Here is a 19,244-nt window from a genome sequence, read left to right on the forward strand (position 1 = left end):
AGTTAAAACCAATTTGCGTGTGTGAACTTACCTTGGTCACTTAGTAAAATTGCACGCGTGTGCACACCAACGGACTTTCCTTCCACAGAAAACAATAGCACACTCCAGTGGTAGTGTGTTGTTCCTGCAGAATATCCAGGACGAGTACGGATTTGATTTCGTTTTTGTTATTTTTTTATTGAAAGTTTCGTCTAAAAAGAAAAAAACAAAAAACAAAGAAAAACAAAAAGACACATCTGAAGCTACAGGAATACCCACTGGTTCTACAGACACTCTCAAAATCACAATTTTAAAGACATGGGAGGCATGTGACCAAGCAAATAAAAAAATAGCTAAGTTACTTCTGTTGCATCTTCTTGTACACACCTGTACAAAAAAAAGATCTTATAAATATTACTTTTGTTTTTGAGTTCTCTACTCTCTTTCACTCCCTACCCCTGTTTCTATCCATTTGATTTTGGTTAAACCAATTTTGTTTTCCCCTATGACAATTCGTTTCCTGTGTCTCTCCTTAGCTTCCTTTCATTGGTGGAAAGTCAAGGTGTGTAGGTCTTCGAGGGCGTGACCTCAGAGCCAGTGCGAGCCAGTTAAAGTTCATCTTAATATTTCTTCTGTTCTCAACCGATATTCTCTAAGCACAATAATGCGCGTTTGTGTTTCTTTCATCTTTATTCTGGCTTAAAATGATCAATTACAGTCATTCTGGAGGTGCAAATATTCCACGGAGACCCAACATAAGACAACCTCAATCCCCAATACTGAAAAGTGTTTAGCAGCTCACACGTAATCATCAAAAAGAGAAAAAAAAAACAAAAAGTAAAGGCAACAAAAGTAATTCTCCTCATTTTTTAGGAGAATATATATAAGCTGAAATCATTTCGTTCAACAGGAATGCCCTTTCCTCTCACAGAGATCATCGACCTGCTCACATTTTCAGTGGCTTGTGTTTGGCAAGAACGAGACAAAACAGTGAGTTGGACTTAGATTATGCAAAACAATTAAATCTGTCATATTTTGGGAAGCATTCATCGCGAGCTGTGCCGTCTCGGCGTTGGTATGTAAGGTCAGTCGATGAGGCCTCGGCAGGATGTCGTTGGGTGTCTAATAAAAAGCAGCTTTTTCACCAGGATTCCACAGGCTTTTAGATGCGGTGGTAGTTTGATCACATGATGCACAAAACATCTCGTCCGATTGAGGCAAATGTGCTAAAGGACCAACTGCATGCTCTCATTCACTGATCATTTCACACAGCAACAGCTTGACAAAAACCAAAAAGCAGATTCAAAGTGGAAAAAATTAAGTAAAAGCAACAGGAAGATCTCTTTACAACCTAGTTTCTTCATCTTTGGTATAAAATATGCCACCCGCGGGCTGTATTTTTGTTCAACAGTTAAGAAAGACTCAAGAAACTGTCAACAGTTTTACTAAAACTATTGCTTTTTGCACATTTAAAAATCCTAGCTTTTTTTCTCTGCTTTTTCTCAAAGTCAGAAATGTTCCTTTTTCTTTTTGCAATGAGACAAGCAAGCAGGCAAAGGAAAAACTTTTAAAAGCACCGCAATAAAAAAAAAATAAAAATACAAAAAAAAGTGGTGGAGAAACTGAATTTCTTTCCCATGATTGAACTAAACTGCATTTCCAGGAAGCGGTGGGCTGACCGTTCCCACAAGTTGTAAAAGAATTTTTTTCCCTAGTCAACCAACATCACCTGCACTGTACCACATAATTTAAAATCACCTTCATACAAATACAACCTTTTTTTGTCTTATACAGATAGCTTTGTAGATTTCATTTCTGAGGCTCTCATAAACTCAAAGAACCCTTTAAAAAAAAATCATTCAACAACTCAGTCCTTTTTTTAAATAATTCAACACTTGGAAACTTTTTTTTTCCCAAAGTTTGAGAAAATTAAGGCAATAAAGATTTACGAAAACACTGATATTCTAGAAAACTACTCAAATAATAAAAAGAATGAAAATAATGTAGCTTAATATCAAAGGAAGACAGCCCGTTTTTGTTCAAGACTTGGCTTCCTTCTATTTTTAATAAAAAAGTCTGAAAATCTACCTGCACATTCAAATGTTCATTTTTTTTTCTGTACAGTTGGTTGACTTTAGATTTCTCTTTATGTCCCCTTATCTGTTTTTTTTTTTCCTTTGGAGGCAAAGTCCAGTCTCATGGTGAAAAATGAAAACTCAAAGTTGGAGACTGCCATTGATTTCGTTGTCTTTGAGTCTAGCAAACCATCATTTGCTTTTTCTTCTGTCTTTTTCTTAGTTCAACCAGGTAAGAAAGATATTTTTTTTCATCGTTTTGTCTTTTATTTGGTGCCCGTGCACAGTGGAAGCATTCTCCCGTCAGTGATGTCCATGTCACCTCTGTTTTTGTTTTTTGTTTTGTCCCGTTTCATTTTGATACTCTGCGTCTCCAGCGCCTTCGTGCAGTCCTCCTAAAGGCAATGCAGCAATGATTCCTACCAATCCTGTTATCTAAAAGAGACAGAAAAGTCAGTGAGTGAGGACGTGACTGAGGGATCCGTGAACAATGTTACCGTTTTTGTTTTGTAAGTAGGCACAACAGTCTTTGTTCAATCACTATGTGTAAAGGAAACTACCCGTTGGTTATCTAGGAGGCAGAAAAACAAGATAAACACCAGGAAAAAGATAAAAAGCCAGAAGGAGAATTTTGCAAACAAAGGTTGCCATGCATCTGTGACCAAAACAGAAAAAACGCGGCATAGTGTGGAAATTGTACTGCAGTCCTTTATAGCTGTGCAGACAAACAACATGCTTTACAGTCGTTGCTACACGGACTTAGGAAACAGAGCTTTAGTGCATTTCAAAACTGTAATAAGACAGTTTCTTTCCTAAATTAAACGCTCTTCTGTCTGGGATCTTTATCACGTGTACATTCAACAAATCAGATCTAAAATGTCAGTGCGCTTTAATGCTTTAATGTTCATGCTGTGCATTTTTGTGCAGAGCATGAAGAGGCTTAACTCCACGTAAAGAGCAGTACGAACAAAAGCAGCTGTTACAGCAAACAAAGCCTATTTCAGTACCTTTAAGAGTATCTAACCATCATCAGCAGACATACTTTCAATAATTTGAACTCTGAATCTTTTGAGAATAATTTTAGCTGTAACAAAAAAAACTCAGTTCAAGCTGTGTTGTAGGTAAATGATGCTGTTCATTTTTGCAGATACAGTTAATGTACCAGTTAGGATGCACCAGCTGTACAAGACAATTTGAAAAAAATTACAGACTCGCAATCATCACACTTACTTAGTCTGCTGGTAAGAGTAGGCTGTGGCGTGATCTCCTGTGTTCTCCACAGGTAAAGGCTGCTGCCCACTGGCGTCCTGTGAGGAGGGGGCAGCTGTCTGTGGAGAGGGGTCTGTCACCACACCCTGAACAGGGGGGAAAAGTCAGATATTAAGGAACAAAACAAAGCCTTGAAACTTTGGGCAATTATATTAAAGTAGGGACTCCTTTATGGCGCATAGCAAAGGAATCCAAAAAGAAAAATTCAATTAGCATTTTTTTTTTTTTTTAAAGGTGACAGGTTCATCTGGTGCAGTCAGTTTTCAGTCTGTGATTTTAACTTTATCTACTTGTAAAACAGCTCCTCTGATCTTTGGGGAGGTTTTCAGTGTAAATTATTTCTCTCACTGAATTATACAGATTGCCAAAGGCTAAGCAAGACTAATATATCACAAAATATATATGTTTAATCAGCAGTTTTCATTTCAAATGAAAGTTTGCAGTTTGTTTTTGTCCTTACGTCCACTGTGATGGCCGAGGCAGGCACTGCAGTGTACTGGGGAATGTAGGTTCCTTGCATAGGAGCAGCCGCTGCAGCAGGCATGTACTACAGATACAAGGGGACGAACACAGACTGTGTCATTTGTCTTATGGTCATTTCACGTTTTAGACTGAAAACAGAAGCACTGAGGCAGTTTTCCTCTGCCCCTGCGCTTCTACTCTGAGAAAAACACTGAAACTGCAAGTGTACAATTATATTACACATATAACTCAAAGGATAAAACAAACACATGCACACACAGCACGATGAGCTGACTGGCTAAAGGGGAGACTTACAGTGCCTGTTGGGCCCAGAGACAGGTGGTTCATCTGCTGGGTTAGAGGAGCCATTACACTGGAGGGGTGAATAGACAAACTGGGCTCAATGGCAGCAGCTGGAGTGATCACAGCACCCTGGAGTAGAAATGGAAGGATACAAATCCAGTCAGCTTATAGCTAATAACTGTTATTTGGAGTGAAAACCACTCAGTGATATTAAATTCAGATCCAGGAATCAATATATGATCAGATGGTGGAGAAGGGAAATTGAATCTGAAGAAATGTGGAGATTAAAAAGAAAAGAATAAGCTGAGTAAAGAGACAACGGCTTTAAGCTAAACCAAGCTAAAGCCAAAATTCAGACTAAGCTTTTATAAGTAAAAGAACAATTTGCAGGCAAACATAACTCAAAGAAAAGGGGGGGAAAAACGATTCAGAACAACTTTGACATTTTGGTTAAAAAAAAAAAAAAAAAAAAAAAAAAAAAAAATCAGTGCTGAGACTTAAATGGCAAAATTGCTATCGCTAACATAGCTACCCTATAAAAAGCTACTGCAAAGAGGTGGTTTGTTAAGGATAGAGACAGCTTTTTTTTGTTTGTTTTGCACATAGCTAAAGTATAAGAAAGTAATTAAAAAAAAATCTATTTACAATGAAATTTCATTTGTTTATTTTTGGACCCAGCCATTTTTATCCTGTTGCTAAGCTAGCAGTGTTTGTATTAGCTTGTTTTTTTTCTGTATTTAAAAGACAGCATGCTTACAATATGCATCAATTTATTGTGTTTATTCTTTGGTTTTGCTAAAACTACTTATTCTACATTGAGATAAAATAGTCATGTAATTGAAATATATGATATCATATGCACATTAATATTATCCTTATTAAATATGTAGTTTTTTCCATTAACATTTAATACCTCATGCTGCAAACTTATTTTAAAATAAAAACAACCAAAGTATTCAGAACCTTTACAGAAACACGCATCTCATTTGCTTTAATTATGTATTTATAGCATTAAGAAAACATCTATAAACTACTGTATAATCTACTCAAGGGTTCTGATCACTCATTAACAACCTATCACAGTAAAATAGCGTAGAGTGTACAGTGTGTTTTAAAGCAATGACACATTGTAGTTTCTTAAGATGAAGTAAAAATATTGCAGCTAGAAGAAGTAGTTACATTTGATGACTGCAAATTGTGTGAGTTTGTACATGAGCAATACAACAAGTCAGCAGGCTTGGCAGCAAGGCTTGACAGAACCTGTTTGCGAATGGAGCAGAGACGCTTTTACAGTAAATCTCTTCAGTGTGAAGGGCTTTGAAGCAGTCTAACACCTTGATGCGCTGAGATCTACTTTTCCAGTACAGCTCTGCTACAGCTTCAACAGCTCTGTAAAGATTTAATAGGAGACTGTGTGCTCTGGTTATTTGTGATGGATGTTTAACTACACTTCCCATGAGCACAGACAGCATCAGTAGTTATGTATTGGTGCTGCTCTTGAGAGCAGTCAGCACCTCTACAGCTTCAAGTGGAGACAGGATGTTAGAAGAACACAAGTATTAAATTTAGGTATTTTAGGCACACGCCTGGCTGTATGGCAGACGACTTAACAGCTTTGAATCTGTAGGGTTTCTCTGGGAGGCTCGCAACAACAAAACCACACATAAGCACATGCAGTTCACACACTTTCAAGGAAAGTTCTAGATATTTGAAGTGCTCCCTTTGAATGCATATACAGTCTGTCAGAGTTGTTCACAGTTAAGAATCTGTAAGTTAAGATCCTTATGACTGCAGGCTTTACAGGAAAAAACATGCACGCGTGCACACACTGTGCAAACAAAGATTGTCAGAGCTGTTAACAAAGGTACAATGCTCTTCTTCCTGACTGCTGTCTTCATAGAGAGATCTGTTTGCAGAACACAGCAGCATGGTTATCAGAAATGCTCTGTAAACACTTTCCTCAGTATTACAAGTGAATGAGACGAAAGCCTACACACACACAGATGCATCAACAGATCTACCCTCAAACCTGCACAAAAGCTTTGGCTCATGCAGGTAAATTTACCAGCCAGAATCGTATTAATACCTGAGCTTTTCAACCATCTAAATAATACGTCCTCTCTTCTAATGAATTCTCATCCTCCTTTTCTCTTTCTTTCACTTCATCCAATCTCACAGCAGGTTTCCAGGCAGAAACAAAAAAATGAAACCCACAATGAGTAGCTGTCTGCTCTGATTTATAGCTCTACAAGTGATAAATTCTCCATCTCTGTATGGGTCTGCACCCGGGCACTATGTATTATTATGTAATGAGTGCAGTTGTATGTTATGGTGTGCGTGTTTTTAATGCATCAGACGATTTTCCTGGGGTATGCGATAAATGAGCCCACATGACAGTTATCGTTTCCCTGAGGACAGGACTAAAAAACAACAAAAACCCCATACAGTATCTACTTCAACTTTGAACTTGCTCTCTCTTCCTCTCCCCTGTCATTTTCCCATTAAAGAAGAGAAGCAGACTGACTGCCGCAGGCAGTCTGAAGCGTCAAATACACAGTATTAGTGATAATGATACTCGTTTATTGAGAAAGTCCCTAAATGCTGTTTTTATGCGCTCCATGTGCGTGAGAATGCAAAGAGCTTTGAATTGGCATTATTTGTTCTTTCTAAGGTGGTGTGCTACGAAGTGCAGATGTTTCTATTATTCTATAAGCTGATTTCCTGGGACCACACCCTCTTTATCACTGCTTTATCAACACACAAAGTACACGGGATTTTCGGCGTAAAACCAGACAACTACTCCTTGGTTCCCGGCTTTATACATGCACCCGCAGGCATGCATCTGTGACAGTTCTGCACACACGGGATCTCGCGGTTAGGAAACAAAACAAAAAAAAAAGTGAGGTATAGAGCTCTATTTGCAAGCCCTGATATGTGTTGAACATTGTACACTGCCTTTGTCTCCTGCAGATCTGAAATCCCAGTTCTTTAGATGTCTCATTACAGCCCTCCTCAATAAGCAGCATTGATTGTGTGTGTGTGATTTTTTTTATTTTTTTTGCGTGGTTTGGGTAATGCATTCATTTCCTGTAGGGGGATTTGTGAGTAATTATGCACAAAGACATCCTCTCACTAATTAAGATGTAAAGACAGGCAGTTCAAGTAATCTGGGCATCCCACCAAGGCGCAGAAATGCACAATCCTTAAGGCAGTGTGTGTACAGGTGTGTTTAATGTGTGTGTACATTAATCAGGCAGTGTGTAGCTACACTGGTGTCTGTCGGTAATCACAGTTGTGTGAGCCTCTACTGCTCCTTTTTTTTTTTTTTAAAAAAAAAGCACATTTGGTTTTTATTTGAAATAACGTCAACCTCATCAGTTATTTTACAAATGACCATTTACAAATGCAATTCTTAATGACAAATAATTTATTATTTTAAAGTAATATTAAAAAAACCCTACAAAACATGCAACTTAATGCAAGTTTATGATATAAAATTCAAAATCCCCCCTAAAATCCACAATTTTTTAATTATGTTAGCACAGCTGAAAATGATTGTAATGATTACATAAGCAATAAATTTACTTCTGTGTCTGAAACATAAGGGTTCCTGGCTTTGATTACATTCAACATGACTAAAAACTAAAAAAAGAAGTAAATGCTATTGCACGAGGCAAACTGAACAATCTGAAATTTCTGTGTTTATTTCAGCATTGTGTAGTATTCTCCAGTGACAGTACAAACTGGTTAGTTTGAGAAAAAGATCGTTCGTAGGTCCTCAACTGGTCACTCCATTAAATGGTTCCTGTAAAACACCAGCCTGCAGGTGATTTTTAGATGCTGGCCTTCTAGGAAGAGTTGTCCAAACAGCCATAACTGTGATCGGTCAATAAAAGTCGAAAATAAAGACGGGGGGAAAAAAAAAAAAAAACTCAACACACAAATATTGGTCAGACGTAAGCAGTTTTCAGACATGAAATGATGCTAGAATAGTGTTTGACAGCATCTGCCAAGTGTGTTGGAGGAAATTTGATGGTTTGAGGCTTTGGTCGTGCTAAAGTGGGAGATTTGTACAGCATATAAAAGATCTTGAACAAGAGAAAGGAAGGCTTTCACTCTATTTTGTAGTGCCATACCCTGTGGATACAGCAGGACTGGAGTTGATTTCCAAAGCAGCTCCGACATTCATAGGAACTACTCAGAAAAAGCAGTCAGCTGGTGTTTTGCCTATAATGGAGTGGCCAGCGCAGTCACTGGCTCTTAACTACTGATCTGTTATGGGAACAGAACAACACCCAAAGTGCCAAAGGGCTGCAAGGCTGCAAAACTGAGAAAGTATACAGTACAAAATTGTTTCATCAATCAAAAATCATTTTATCTAATGTCATTAACGTCTATTCCTTTTCACTGCAAATCTGTTAGATTAAGTTTTCATGAATTAAAATATCCTGGTTGACCCCAAACCTATGAGCAATAGCGTATGTGCATTTTTAATCCCGAGCCATGAAAACAGCACACAGCATTGATGTTTGTTCTCTCGTTCTAACCTTTTAATTAGACTCATTAATTTCTTTAGCGACCGAGTGTCTCACATTCCAATTTTGGTGCCACAAGCGTTTAAAAATCTCAAAGTAGATGATGGACTGTTAACCAGAGGAGGTGTGCGCATGTTCATCTAGCTAAAAGTGTCAATGAGTGCATACCATTTATCAAAGTTACCAGTCATTAACTGCGGTACAGCAGTGAGGAAGCCTCTGCTACCATAGGAACAGACTTAAGCTGCTGTGTCTCTCAGTCTCCCTCCCTGATGCGGCTTTAATTTGTCAAGCTCTTCAGTATCCAGGAAATACAATAACTACCCTTCGTCTTTGTTGTCTAACAGGGAATTTGACTATACATAGACAAGGGTGGGGAACAGATGTGCACAGCCCAAACATGCTTTTGCAGCGGTTGTTTTCGTTTCTTTGTTCTCAATATATTCATTGTAATCCCTTCTTTCCGCTTTCCCTGCGCCTCCTTCTCGCCCCTGTCCTCCCTGTCAAATCCACTGTGTTTATTTATTTATTTTCTCTTTCTCCAAACCATCAATCTCTGCTCAAGCTCACCCTGTCTTTTCCCAAGTCTTAGGAAGTCATATCAAGCGGCCTGCCAAATAATTAGATGGGACATTTGTTTGAAAACACATTTACAGAAGGGTATTATCCCCGCTCAGAGACATAATTTTAATCAGACAAGACAACAGAATGTGTTTAAGATTTGCCAGACAGACATAAAGAGGAAGACAGAAGACAGGGAGAGGGAACAACAGAGGGGGAGCAACAAATTCTGAACACTAAAGGCTTTTGCCAACCACGGCGGATACGATTGCAGAAATTTGCACCGCCTTACGTACCTGCCCCGATAAACTCCTTCACCCCATGAATGACAGAACAAAATCATACAACCTTTTTTAGGACAGGTGTACAAATAAACCCCCTGAATGTAAGCACATTCATCTCTTACAGGCTACTTTAACATTTCTCAGATACACTATATTGACGAAGGTACTGGGGCACCATTAGAGCTGCAGGAGCTGCTTAACCATGGCATCCTCTTACAGCACCATGCTCGAATTCAGTGAGCTCTTAAGAATGAGCCAGCATCGACGGGACTGAAAACACCAGAATTAAAACATGAATACTTTTGTCCATATAGTGTATGATATAGAAATTTGAACTATTGTTGAACAAATGTTTAAGAGGAGATAGAAGTTAAGTTTTATCTGAAAGACTTCCAAGGTTACTGTAATATGAATCTCTTCTGCTTGTGATTTCATAATGCATCGGACCTGCTACACTGAGAAGTAATCACCTTGTAAGCAGGACTAAGCTAAGCTTAGACTATTCCACAATTTATATAATATAGCTTTCTAATTCCACTAATTCAATGCAGTACTTTGTCAGATGACAAGATGAAGGCACAGAGATTTTATACTTTATGCTACAATAGTCAGTGAATGTCAGAGAGACTGAGGTTTTGGACTGTGCTTAGAGCAAAGCCTGTGGAGGCTTAATAACATACAGCGGCTGTATATAGTCCCTGTATCAAAGGAAGGAAAAGCCCACAGTTTGTGTTAAGGTTATGTTTGTGTTTGCCAAAAGAAGAGAGAATTTGTAGGTAAGTGTTGGTTTATAGAGTATGTTGACTGTACACCTACACTCAGAGTCGATTCATGACTCTTCATGTAAATATACAGAATGTGTGGGTGTGTTTTAAAACGTTTTTGCGCGTCAATCAAAGCTATGTGCATGAGAGACAAAATGTGAGTGTACACGTGTTTGGATAGCCAAGGATGGAAAAGACCTCTAAATCCTTTAGACTGCCAAACACCAAGGGTTGGATTTTACATCACTGCATTATGCATCATATACACAAAGATGCACTGCTGCTTTTGATATGCAAATTTTATGCATCACTATATGAAACTGACCAGCAGTTACACGTGTATATTGACTTATAGATAAATAATGTGCTTTAAACTAGCCTTCTGGAAACCTGTTTTTTGTATATGCAGTTTCATTCAAAACCAGCAGGGAGCAACCTTTTATTACAGATTTTAAAGTGAGTTTCGCCGAGCTCTCTGAGGTCCTTTGAGAAGACTATTCACAGGCTGATTCAGCAGAGCGGGGCTGGGATTCAGGGTTACAGTTATTTTCCTTCTCTGACCTGGGTTTGGCTCTCAAGCACTTATTGGAAGAATTTCCTTTTATTACTTGGCTTTTCACAGTTTTCGTGATTCATACCAACTTGTCAGTGACCTGTTGTTATTACTAACATTTTCATTCCTGAATTATTAAATACTCATTTGATGAAGAAAAAGGCAGGGCACATTAAATACTGTTATAAAAGCATTTGCAGGCAGTCCTCGAGACCAATACAGCCTATGCTTTAAAAGCTTTTGTAGTTTTTCTCCAATAAATCCTGCCACTGACATTCACATGAGTAATGAAGCTATTAAACACACACACACTGAAAGTTTTAAGACAAAAAGAGTATGCCAGGGAAAAAAATTGACACATGCTGTACACTCAGAGATGACAGGTGTACATATATATGTATAAAGGAGTGCGTCAAAAGGAGAATAGAGAACAAGACTTCACAGAGCGAGGCTTAAAAACAAAGGAAATGCTGGTTTAAAAACTTACTGTAGGTTGCATAACATATTGTTGATGTGGCATCCAAGACGTACTCTGAACCTGAAGAAAGAGAAGGGAAGGGAAGGGAAGGAGAGGATGGACATGAGTAGGATGATGCAGAAGGGAGGTCAGGAAGAGATGAGACGAAAGGAAAGATCAAAAGCAAGATTGTTGTAAGTGGGTAAAGAATTGAGGAAGAGAGAACATGAAGAATGACAATTGGAAGACAGAATGACAGGAAGCAAGTGAAAATGAGAAAACCAAAGAAGAGAAGAAAGAAAATTAATCATTATCTCAAGCCTTTACAAGCCAATTTCAGAGCCTCAGTCCCAGCAGCAGCACGTCTTAAAGAATATTACAGCAGTAACTAAGGGTCCACTATACAGAAAGTTATGTCGTAATTATAAAAGGATATGAAGACCACAGAGAGCAAAACAGTCTAACAATTACTTCTTCACAGTGAGGGTTTCATCATCAAAGCTGAAGTTGGCCACAAATCATACTTTCATCTCGTTCTCCTTCCGACCGCTCAACTCTAACAAACTGAAGGCAGAAATGAGTCTCTGAGGGTCCCTTTGTCTCATGCATTACTGTTGTATGCATGCATGCTGTACCTGCGTCTGTATGATCTCTTACCTACCTCTATCAATGATGAGTTAAAGCAATGTAAGGTAACAATTTTTCTTTCCCTATAAAGCATGATGCTTTGTATCACGAGTCTTTGAATTCGCCTTTCTTATAGAGCTCTAGAGCTCCATCTTGTTTTTGGGTATAGCAGCTGCACTGCCAGCCAGCTCTGACATAACTTGATATGGTTTGTGTGTGGAAGGGCTGCGACACATGAGCGCTGAGAGATAAAAGCAGCATTTGTGCTCAAGAATGGGAGATGGATGGGAGGAGTTGTGCAACGTAAGCCTGCATTTTCTCATTGCTAGACAAAGAATTGCCTTGATTCTAAAGAGCTGATAACTTCATTTTGGGTTCATGTCTTTGGTTAAGTATGACAAACTCCACCTGTACAGTCCAGGAATTATAGAGTCAGGAATGATTACGAACTCCTGTGGATGTTAACAATTTAAAGTCGACTAAAAGACATTTATAACTACTACAATTAGATTTCGGTCCAGGTTGGTTAGATGATTAAAAAACACTATTTGTTAGTGCAGCAATTCTTTTTTTAGACATAGACCATTGGCAGTCTTGTTGAATCTCATGTCTGGCCAGCTAGCTATTAAGATAGGAACCTTGTACTTTGTATTTTTAATAGTGACGTGGACATAACATAACAAAAGCAATGAATACTATGTGTAATTAGAAAAAATAAATCTGAACTTGTCAAACACTTAAGGACATTCCTTTTATTAATTACTGTCACATATTTATACACATTTACATTATATATATTTACATAAAAAGTAAATTAAAACAGATATTAGGAGGTGGTTAGTTTGGGACAGTACTCATTACTGTCACCAGTTACTGTTCTGTAAGTTTGTTTCTCAGGGCAGGTGGATCTTAACACTTTACTAATGATTGGGTAGCATTAGAAATTTATAGCCAGCAGCCTGTGTCGTTTATATTTATTTAAATACAATTTTCAAGGAAATGCATCACTTCCTCCTGTATTTTGATTAGAGTGAAGATTTAAGATTGGGTGACCCCACTGGATTTTCTGGTTTTAAGTAGGCCACGGCACTCAAACCTCTGAGAGGTTAAACTCACCTGATATGTGGGGACAGGAGAGGCAGCAATGAAGGGTGTGATCGATGTCTGAGCAATCATCCGATTCGTGGAGATGCTGTATGGAGAAGAGTAGAACCTATGAAAGCACAAGAAATATACACTTTAATTTTGACTGTCCACATCATCTAACTTCTAATAATCACCTGGGAGGGAACCAAACTCATGTATTAACAATCCAGAGTTTTCTCTGCAGTTTTAGCTCACCCTACATAACCACATGTAATGGTGAAAATGAGGCTTTTGTCTGGGTTTGTTTTGAACTACCCAGTACACTTCAAGACAACACTGACAAAATGGATCAGACATCATCAAGGCTGTCATGGAAACAATAAATATTGCAGCTTCACTCTATGTAGCACAATCAAAGACATCTTAGAATGAGACTTGACACCGCACCAGACTACACATCATGTTACAAAGGAGTCTGCGCCACTGCTATGCATAATAATGAATTATTACCTTAATGTGTGAGTGGGTGAAATATTTCAGTATTGCTCTTTATGTTCCCACCTACGCACGCCCTACTTCCCATCGGCTGCATCTGTAACATCTGCATTTTATAATCTATTCACTTCTCCTACCTATACCTCTATTTGCCCTTCTCATTTTGATCTCTTTTTTCCCCCCATTTCACCCCCTCAGCCCTGCAGCAGTAGAATGCCGTGGCTCGCAGTGCTTTATTTATCATTGTGTACCTAGAGAGGACATGTTTCATCCGCCAAGCCGTGTTGCTGTGCCCGATCGATCCCAAAGTGTCTGTTGACTGAATAATGGAGCCAGTGAGGGGAGGGGAAACCGAGGGCCAGAGACAGAAAGCGAAGCCCTACCCTATCCATCTCTAACACAGCCATGATTGTATAAAAAAGGTACTTGCCACAAATCAAGTGTTTCTCAATTAGGGAAGAAATTACCCAAATAAAAAGACAAACTCATTTTAAAAGGCAACTTCAAACTACTGTTAGGTCGCTCCATATTATTTCTTAAAACCTGCAATGAGCACAACATATAGTAACAGCCCATACACGGAGATGACAATGGGGCTCAGCCAAAGACAGAAAAACCTAGAGGGACTGTGGTGGTAGTTGCCTGCGACACATGCACACATCTCATTTCAAGGGTGAAATGGGTTCCTGAGGTACCCACCTGTTCTGTTATTGCACATTCTGTTTCACATTACATTTGTTCAGTCAGTGACGGCATGAGCAGTTTTGAACCTCAACTGCGAGATGTAAACCGTCAGATATTTTTAAACTATTGCGGCTCAAGGCTTGTGCATGCAGCTGGTTTCCAACTGCCTGCGATAAGCTGCAGAGCGTGATTGTGCTGCTCACAGACATTCAGTCTCCCTGTTGGATTTTTATGCCCTACTTGGTGTGCAGAAGCCTAAGTAGTAGCTGTACATATATAATGAAGACAGGCCAGTTATTTGGTCATTTATTTCTTGTAATACAACACGGCTCACTTCTGTTGAACCAGAAAAAGAAACATAATTCGTGGCAGGTTTGGTTCTAATTGATCTGCGGCTCGATTGCGTGTTTTGTCTACTTTTAACCATGTGCAACAAGCAAACAGTCGTGTTGTTGCAAAGTGAAAATCAGTACAGCTTCAGAAAGAGCAAAGATCTAAAGAAATGGCTAGTATAGATTTCGTAGAAAATATATGTGCAAAAGGAAAAACACTGTTCTGTGAAGCCCAGTATTTTGTTTTCAGAATTGTAGCTCTATGGTATCAGGGTATAATTGGTTCCAGAGTTATTTATGAGAAAACATGTACAGTTGGAGATGGGGATCGATACGAGGTCCTGAACTTTTCATTCTAATCATGAATGGTAACTGGAATTCAGAAAAAAATCTATATGTACGTTTTGCTTATGATAGCACTGTCCTGTTAATAAGTTACATACATTGTTGGTTAGTGTCAATGAATCAGTCAAATTTAAACAATAGTTTAATGTAAATGGAATAACTTTGAACATAGACAAAACAAAATATTTAAGAAATAGCAGTAAAAATGTGCAGTTTGGTGTTATTACCGATGGAACAAAGAAATGGTGGATGAAATCAAATTTCTTGGTGTGATAATAAGGTTTGCAAAAAGTCAGACTGATTTTAAACTAACTCCAATTTATTAATGTTTTATTGCCCTTTTAACAACAATGTCTTCAGAGATCTAACAAAGTAGTTTTACAGTTTACTATTTAATAATGATGGCTATTCCAAGCTACTACTCACTTTCAAAAATTTCTTCAATTTTTTTGCCTGAGATTAACTGCATATTCCAACTTTAGACATGACATTATATTGCAGGGTTTAAATAAATGTAGATAAGCTGGAGTACAAACTGGAGCTTGTTTGTCATGAATGAGAATCAAGAGAAAAAACCAATAATGCGGTGCTATGGATCCATCTTTTTCACTGTACAGTTAATAAATGACTTGCATTACAGATACTGTATTACTGTCACTGATGAATACAAATGAGGTGACAGGGCCAGGTTATTCAATGTGGTTTTCTGATTGTGTTTATTGTATTTTCATTAGACTGATGTGTATTGAGAAAGAGAAGCAGAAGGCAGAGGACAGACCCAAGGTTATTGATGTAGGCTATTAGCCCTGAGCAGCCAACTGTCAATTGGGACCCCGGCACCGCTATTTAAACAATGCACTAAACATGTAATTGTAAACAGAACATTATTACAGGACTGAATTTTAAAACCTCTGTGGATCCCTAGTGTGATCTAATGCCCTGTCAGGCGTTTACACTGAAAAATTACTGAATGATTTAGTGGTGACCCCAGTGACTTTTCCTATAGATGGAACAGGGAAGTAAAAAGGGCAAGGAAAAAAGACAGACATATGACAAACCAAAAGGACAGGAGATACACCTAATGGGAGCTAGTAGATTCAGAATAAGCAAAAGTGGTATAAGAGAAGACAAACTATAAGCCAAAGCTTTCCAACAATATGTATCGGGCACTGGTTGCTAAAAAAACAAACAAAAAAGAAACCAGTTGTCCTCAAGCTCACAGTGAAAAGCAAACCTGTAATTGATTCATACCTTTCCCCTCTCCTTGGTCTGACTTTATTTCTGCCTTTGCCCTCCTCTTGACCCTACTCGGCCCTCCATTTTTATTCAACCCACTTCCCTCCCTGCTTTTTGCCTCTCTAATTAGCTGCATTAGCATTTCACAGTCATTTAGTGCTTCGCCGGAAGGAGCTACGATGACCTCGGAAGAGAGGTCGGAGAGGGCTTACACACAGCAAGCACACAGATGCTTGCGTGAGAGTGCCCATTTATGCATGCACGAATGAGCACACTCGCACCGAAAGACACCAAAGACGACTGAGAGCAAAGCAGCTGTTTGAAAACAGAATGAATGAGAAGAATTGAGCAATACAAAACAACAATGTGCACAGGGCAAGAAACGAGTCGAAAACAGTGAAAAGAAAAAGGACTATAATTTCAGATGAATTAGAAAAAAAAAAGAGTGGCTTTAAAGTATGAAGTGGTGGAACAATCTGACAAAAGGAGGAGGAGAACAAGAGTGCAGAGCTGCAGGGAAGCATCTCCAGGGATCACATCACCAGCAGCATTCCGACCAGACAACACCAATCTCCAATTTCCCCCTGAAACAGGCAGGCACTCTGCTCTCCTCAACCAACTTGGGAGCACTGCAGATAGCCTCGGCTGACGAAAGTCTTACAGCGGCACTGCAACACCGCCCATCTTCCTGTCTGCAATCAAAACCTACAAGTCTGACAGTTTGTATGCATAGGTGCATAAATAAATGCTCCATCTGCATCAGTTAGGTGCAAGAATAAGAGCGAACGCCAGAATCTGTGTGTGTGTTCTGTATCAGTTCAGGTATATGGGTTAATGCGTGTTATGTGTGACCCTCCCGTTTGCATGCAAGTGCTCTTGTGCATATGTCTGCAGGTTGTTGCCATGTTTCAGTGCACTGATCTTAGGAGGATTGTATACTGTCACTCTTGAACAGGCGTGAGTAAAAAGAGTGTAAGTAAAAAGTCAAGTTTGGAGACACTCTTTAGATCGAGGTTGTTCGTGTGAGAGGTAAAAGAAAAAAAACTTTCTACATACCCATTCTGCATCGCTGTGGGGTCATACGTCAACGCCATACCACTCTGGAGAAAGAGAAACACATACACCGAAATGTTAAATACATGGCTTGCCTTTTTAACCAATTTGTGTTTGTGGTCTTTATTGTTTATTTAGTTGTATAGAGTAGCTGTATATGTGACAAAGTATGATATATAGCTATTGTACGTTATAATGTGTAATGAACAGAGAAAGCAAACTATACAAGAGCATTGTACAAAAAACAACACAAAATTCAAAACTGACCTACTGAATGAACAATAGATAAGTAGTCTAAAGACTCCAGCTAAAAGCACTTATGTACAATAAAATTATTTGGAATAATTGCCTTTGAGCAAAAGAGCCACTTATAAGTGCACTCATTTTATTCAACATGCTCAACAAAATTAAACACATGAAGGTCAGTGAGGGACGATTGTTGCATGTGCTATATGACTATATAAAATAGGTGGGAACAAAATAAGTTCCCAGTTCAAATTGACTCTAAATTTTAGCAGACTAAAGACAGAGGAACGATTTAGATTTTCTTTACAGTTTCTCCTTAGAGGTTTTTAAATGTCAAGTTTTATGGTACGAGTTCAACTCCACTATCTGGCCGGAGCTTTTCTGGGGTTGGGTTCTCCCCGGGTACTCTAGCTACCTTCCACAGTCCACAGACATGCAATTATTGGGGTTAGGTTAATTGGTAATTCTAAATTGCTTCTAGGTGTGAATGTGAGTGCGACCCTGATAAGGATAAGTGGAAGAGGATGGATGGATGGAAGTTTTATGGTAGTTTATTTTCTTTTACGAAAATCAGTTCACGCTATACCATGTTTGATTATCCTTAGCAGCATTAAAATAAATAAGTAGATGACAACGACCTAACTAAAAAAAAGAACTAATAACTTAAACAAGATATTAAGAAGTTGCGCTAACACCTAAGTGAAAGATGTACAAACAAATCCACACTAGTTGGCATTAATGGAGGTAACAGCCCAAATTAGGAGAAAGTTAGAGATTACTCAAAAGTCCTTAAGAAGGCTGTGGCTCAGGAGGTAAGTGACGTCTGCTCAGAAGGTCAGTTGTTTGATCCCAGCCTTCTCCAGTCCAAGTTTAAGTGTTTTTGGGATGTGACCCCCATGTTCCTAACAAACATTTTGTCTGTGTGTGTGCTTGAGAGAGTAAGAGATTTTATCTACACAAACTTTGTCACAAAGTAGAGTACCAATGTGTGTGTACTGTATGGATGAATGTGGCTCTTTCAGTGGTAAATAAGATAATGTTATATAATAGTAATAAAGCCCACACAGTCCACTGTCAAAAAGTGCCAAAAGCACTCAAACTACTTATTGAAACAGCCCAAACTTTTCTTTTTATGTTTTTTGAGTTAGAGAAAGGTTTTTTTTTTCCCCAACAGCATTATATTAGTATATTTCTATATTCCCTCTGTCCCTTCTTCCCTTCATAAAGCTGTCATTAAATAGTGACTAAATATGTTTAGCCAAGCCTTTATCAGTGACACTAGCCCCTTTGTGGTTTCTGTCTGTCTCATTCCTTCTACCATGTTCAAACGTTTGAGGCTGGGCTTCTCTTTGAGGTTTGAATAAGATCTGCTTCCACTTGACTACCTCTTGGCAATTTTGGACCAGACTTAAAACAACTGTTTGCTCCTAATCTTTTTTTTTTCCTGTCACCCCCCCACCACCATCTATCGGCCCTACACAAGTCATTTGTACTTATTCTACATTCTACACAAAGCTCTTCTCTCCAAATTGGCACATGAGTTGAAAGGGTGCCCTGATGCTGAACCCAGCTCAGTGTTTGGTTTTTCCACAAACACTGTTTTAGCCAAGCCTAGGCTGGGTAGGTGGGTATAGACTCCAGAAGCAACAAAAATCGCTGCTAGACATCAAATAGAAAAACTGATCAACTCCAGGGATTTGCATTCACGCCAGTTCATTAACATTTACTTCAAAGCAGGTAAAAACTACACAATATATACAAGAACTGCACTTTTCTCCTTAAAAGCGATGGCTAATGAGTTCTGGTTCCCTGTCACTCTCTTAAACTATGAACCATCTTTATTGTTTGCATCGTCTCCTCTAAGTTTCCTTCATCTAACAGCAAATCTCTTTCTGTGC

The 19,244-nt window shown here is 38.7% G+C and overlaps 1 protein-coding gene across 7 annotated transcripts in view; it reads right to left on the bottom strand.

The window, feature by feature from the left end:
* Positions 1-650: 650 nt before the first annotated feature.
* rbms3 (RNA binding motif, single stranded interacting protein) overlaps positions 651-19,244 on the bottom strand; it is a 157,034-nt gene continuing 138,440 nt past the window's right edge. For 5 of the 7 annotated variants that reach the window (XM_019364888.2, XM_019364887.2, XM_013270446.3 and 2 more), the window contains 7 exons: positions 17,104-17,147; positions 12,986-13,082; positions 11,273-11,323; positions 4,101-4,217; positions 3,784-3,870; positions 3,285-3,409; positions 651-2,489 (listed from right to left, as the gene is read on the bottom strand). In XM_019364888.2, coding sequence (XP_019220433.1) covers positions 2,486-2,489; positions 3,285-3,409; positions 3,784-3,870; positions 4,101-4,217; positions 11,273-11,323; positions 12,986-13,082; positions 17,104-17,147 — 525 coding nt within the window. In that variant the 3' untranslated portion in view covers positions 651-2,485. Of the gene's footprint in view, positions 2,490-3,280; positions 3,410-3,783; positions 3,871-4,100; positions 4,218-11,272; positions 11,324-12,985; positions 13,083-17,103; positions 17,148-19,244 lie in introns of those variants that run through there. The other 2 variants (XM_025911576.1, XM_025911574.1) reach the window with 1 other exon arrangement.

Source organism: Oreochromis niloticus, linkage group LG11 (assembly GCF_001858045.2).
Source record: "Oreochromis niloticus isolate F11D_XX linkage group LG11, O_niloticus_UMD_NMBU, whole genome shotgun sequence".
NCBI lineage: Eukaryota > Metazoa > Chordata > Actinopteri > Cichliformes > Cichlidae > Oreochromis > Oreochromis niloticus.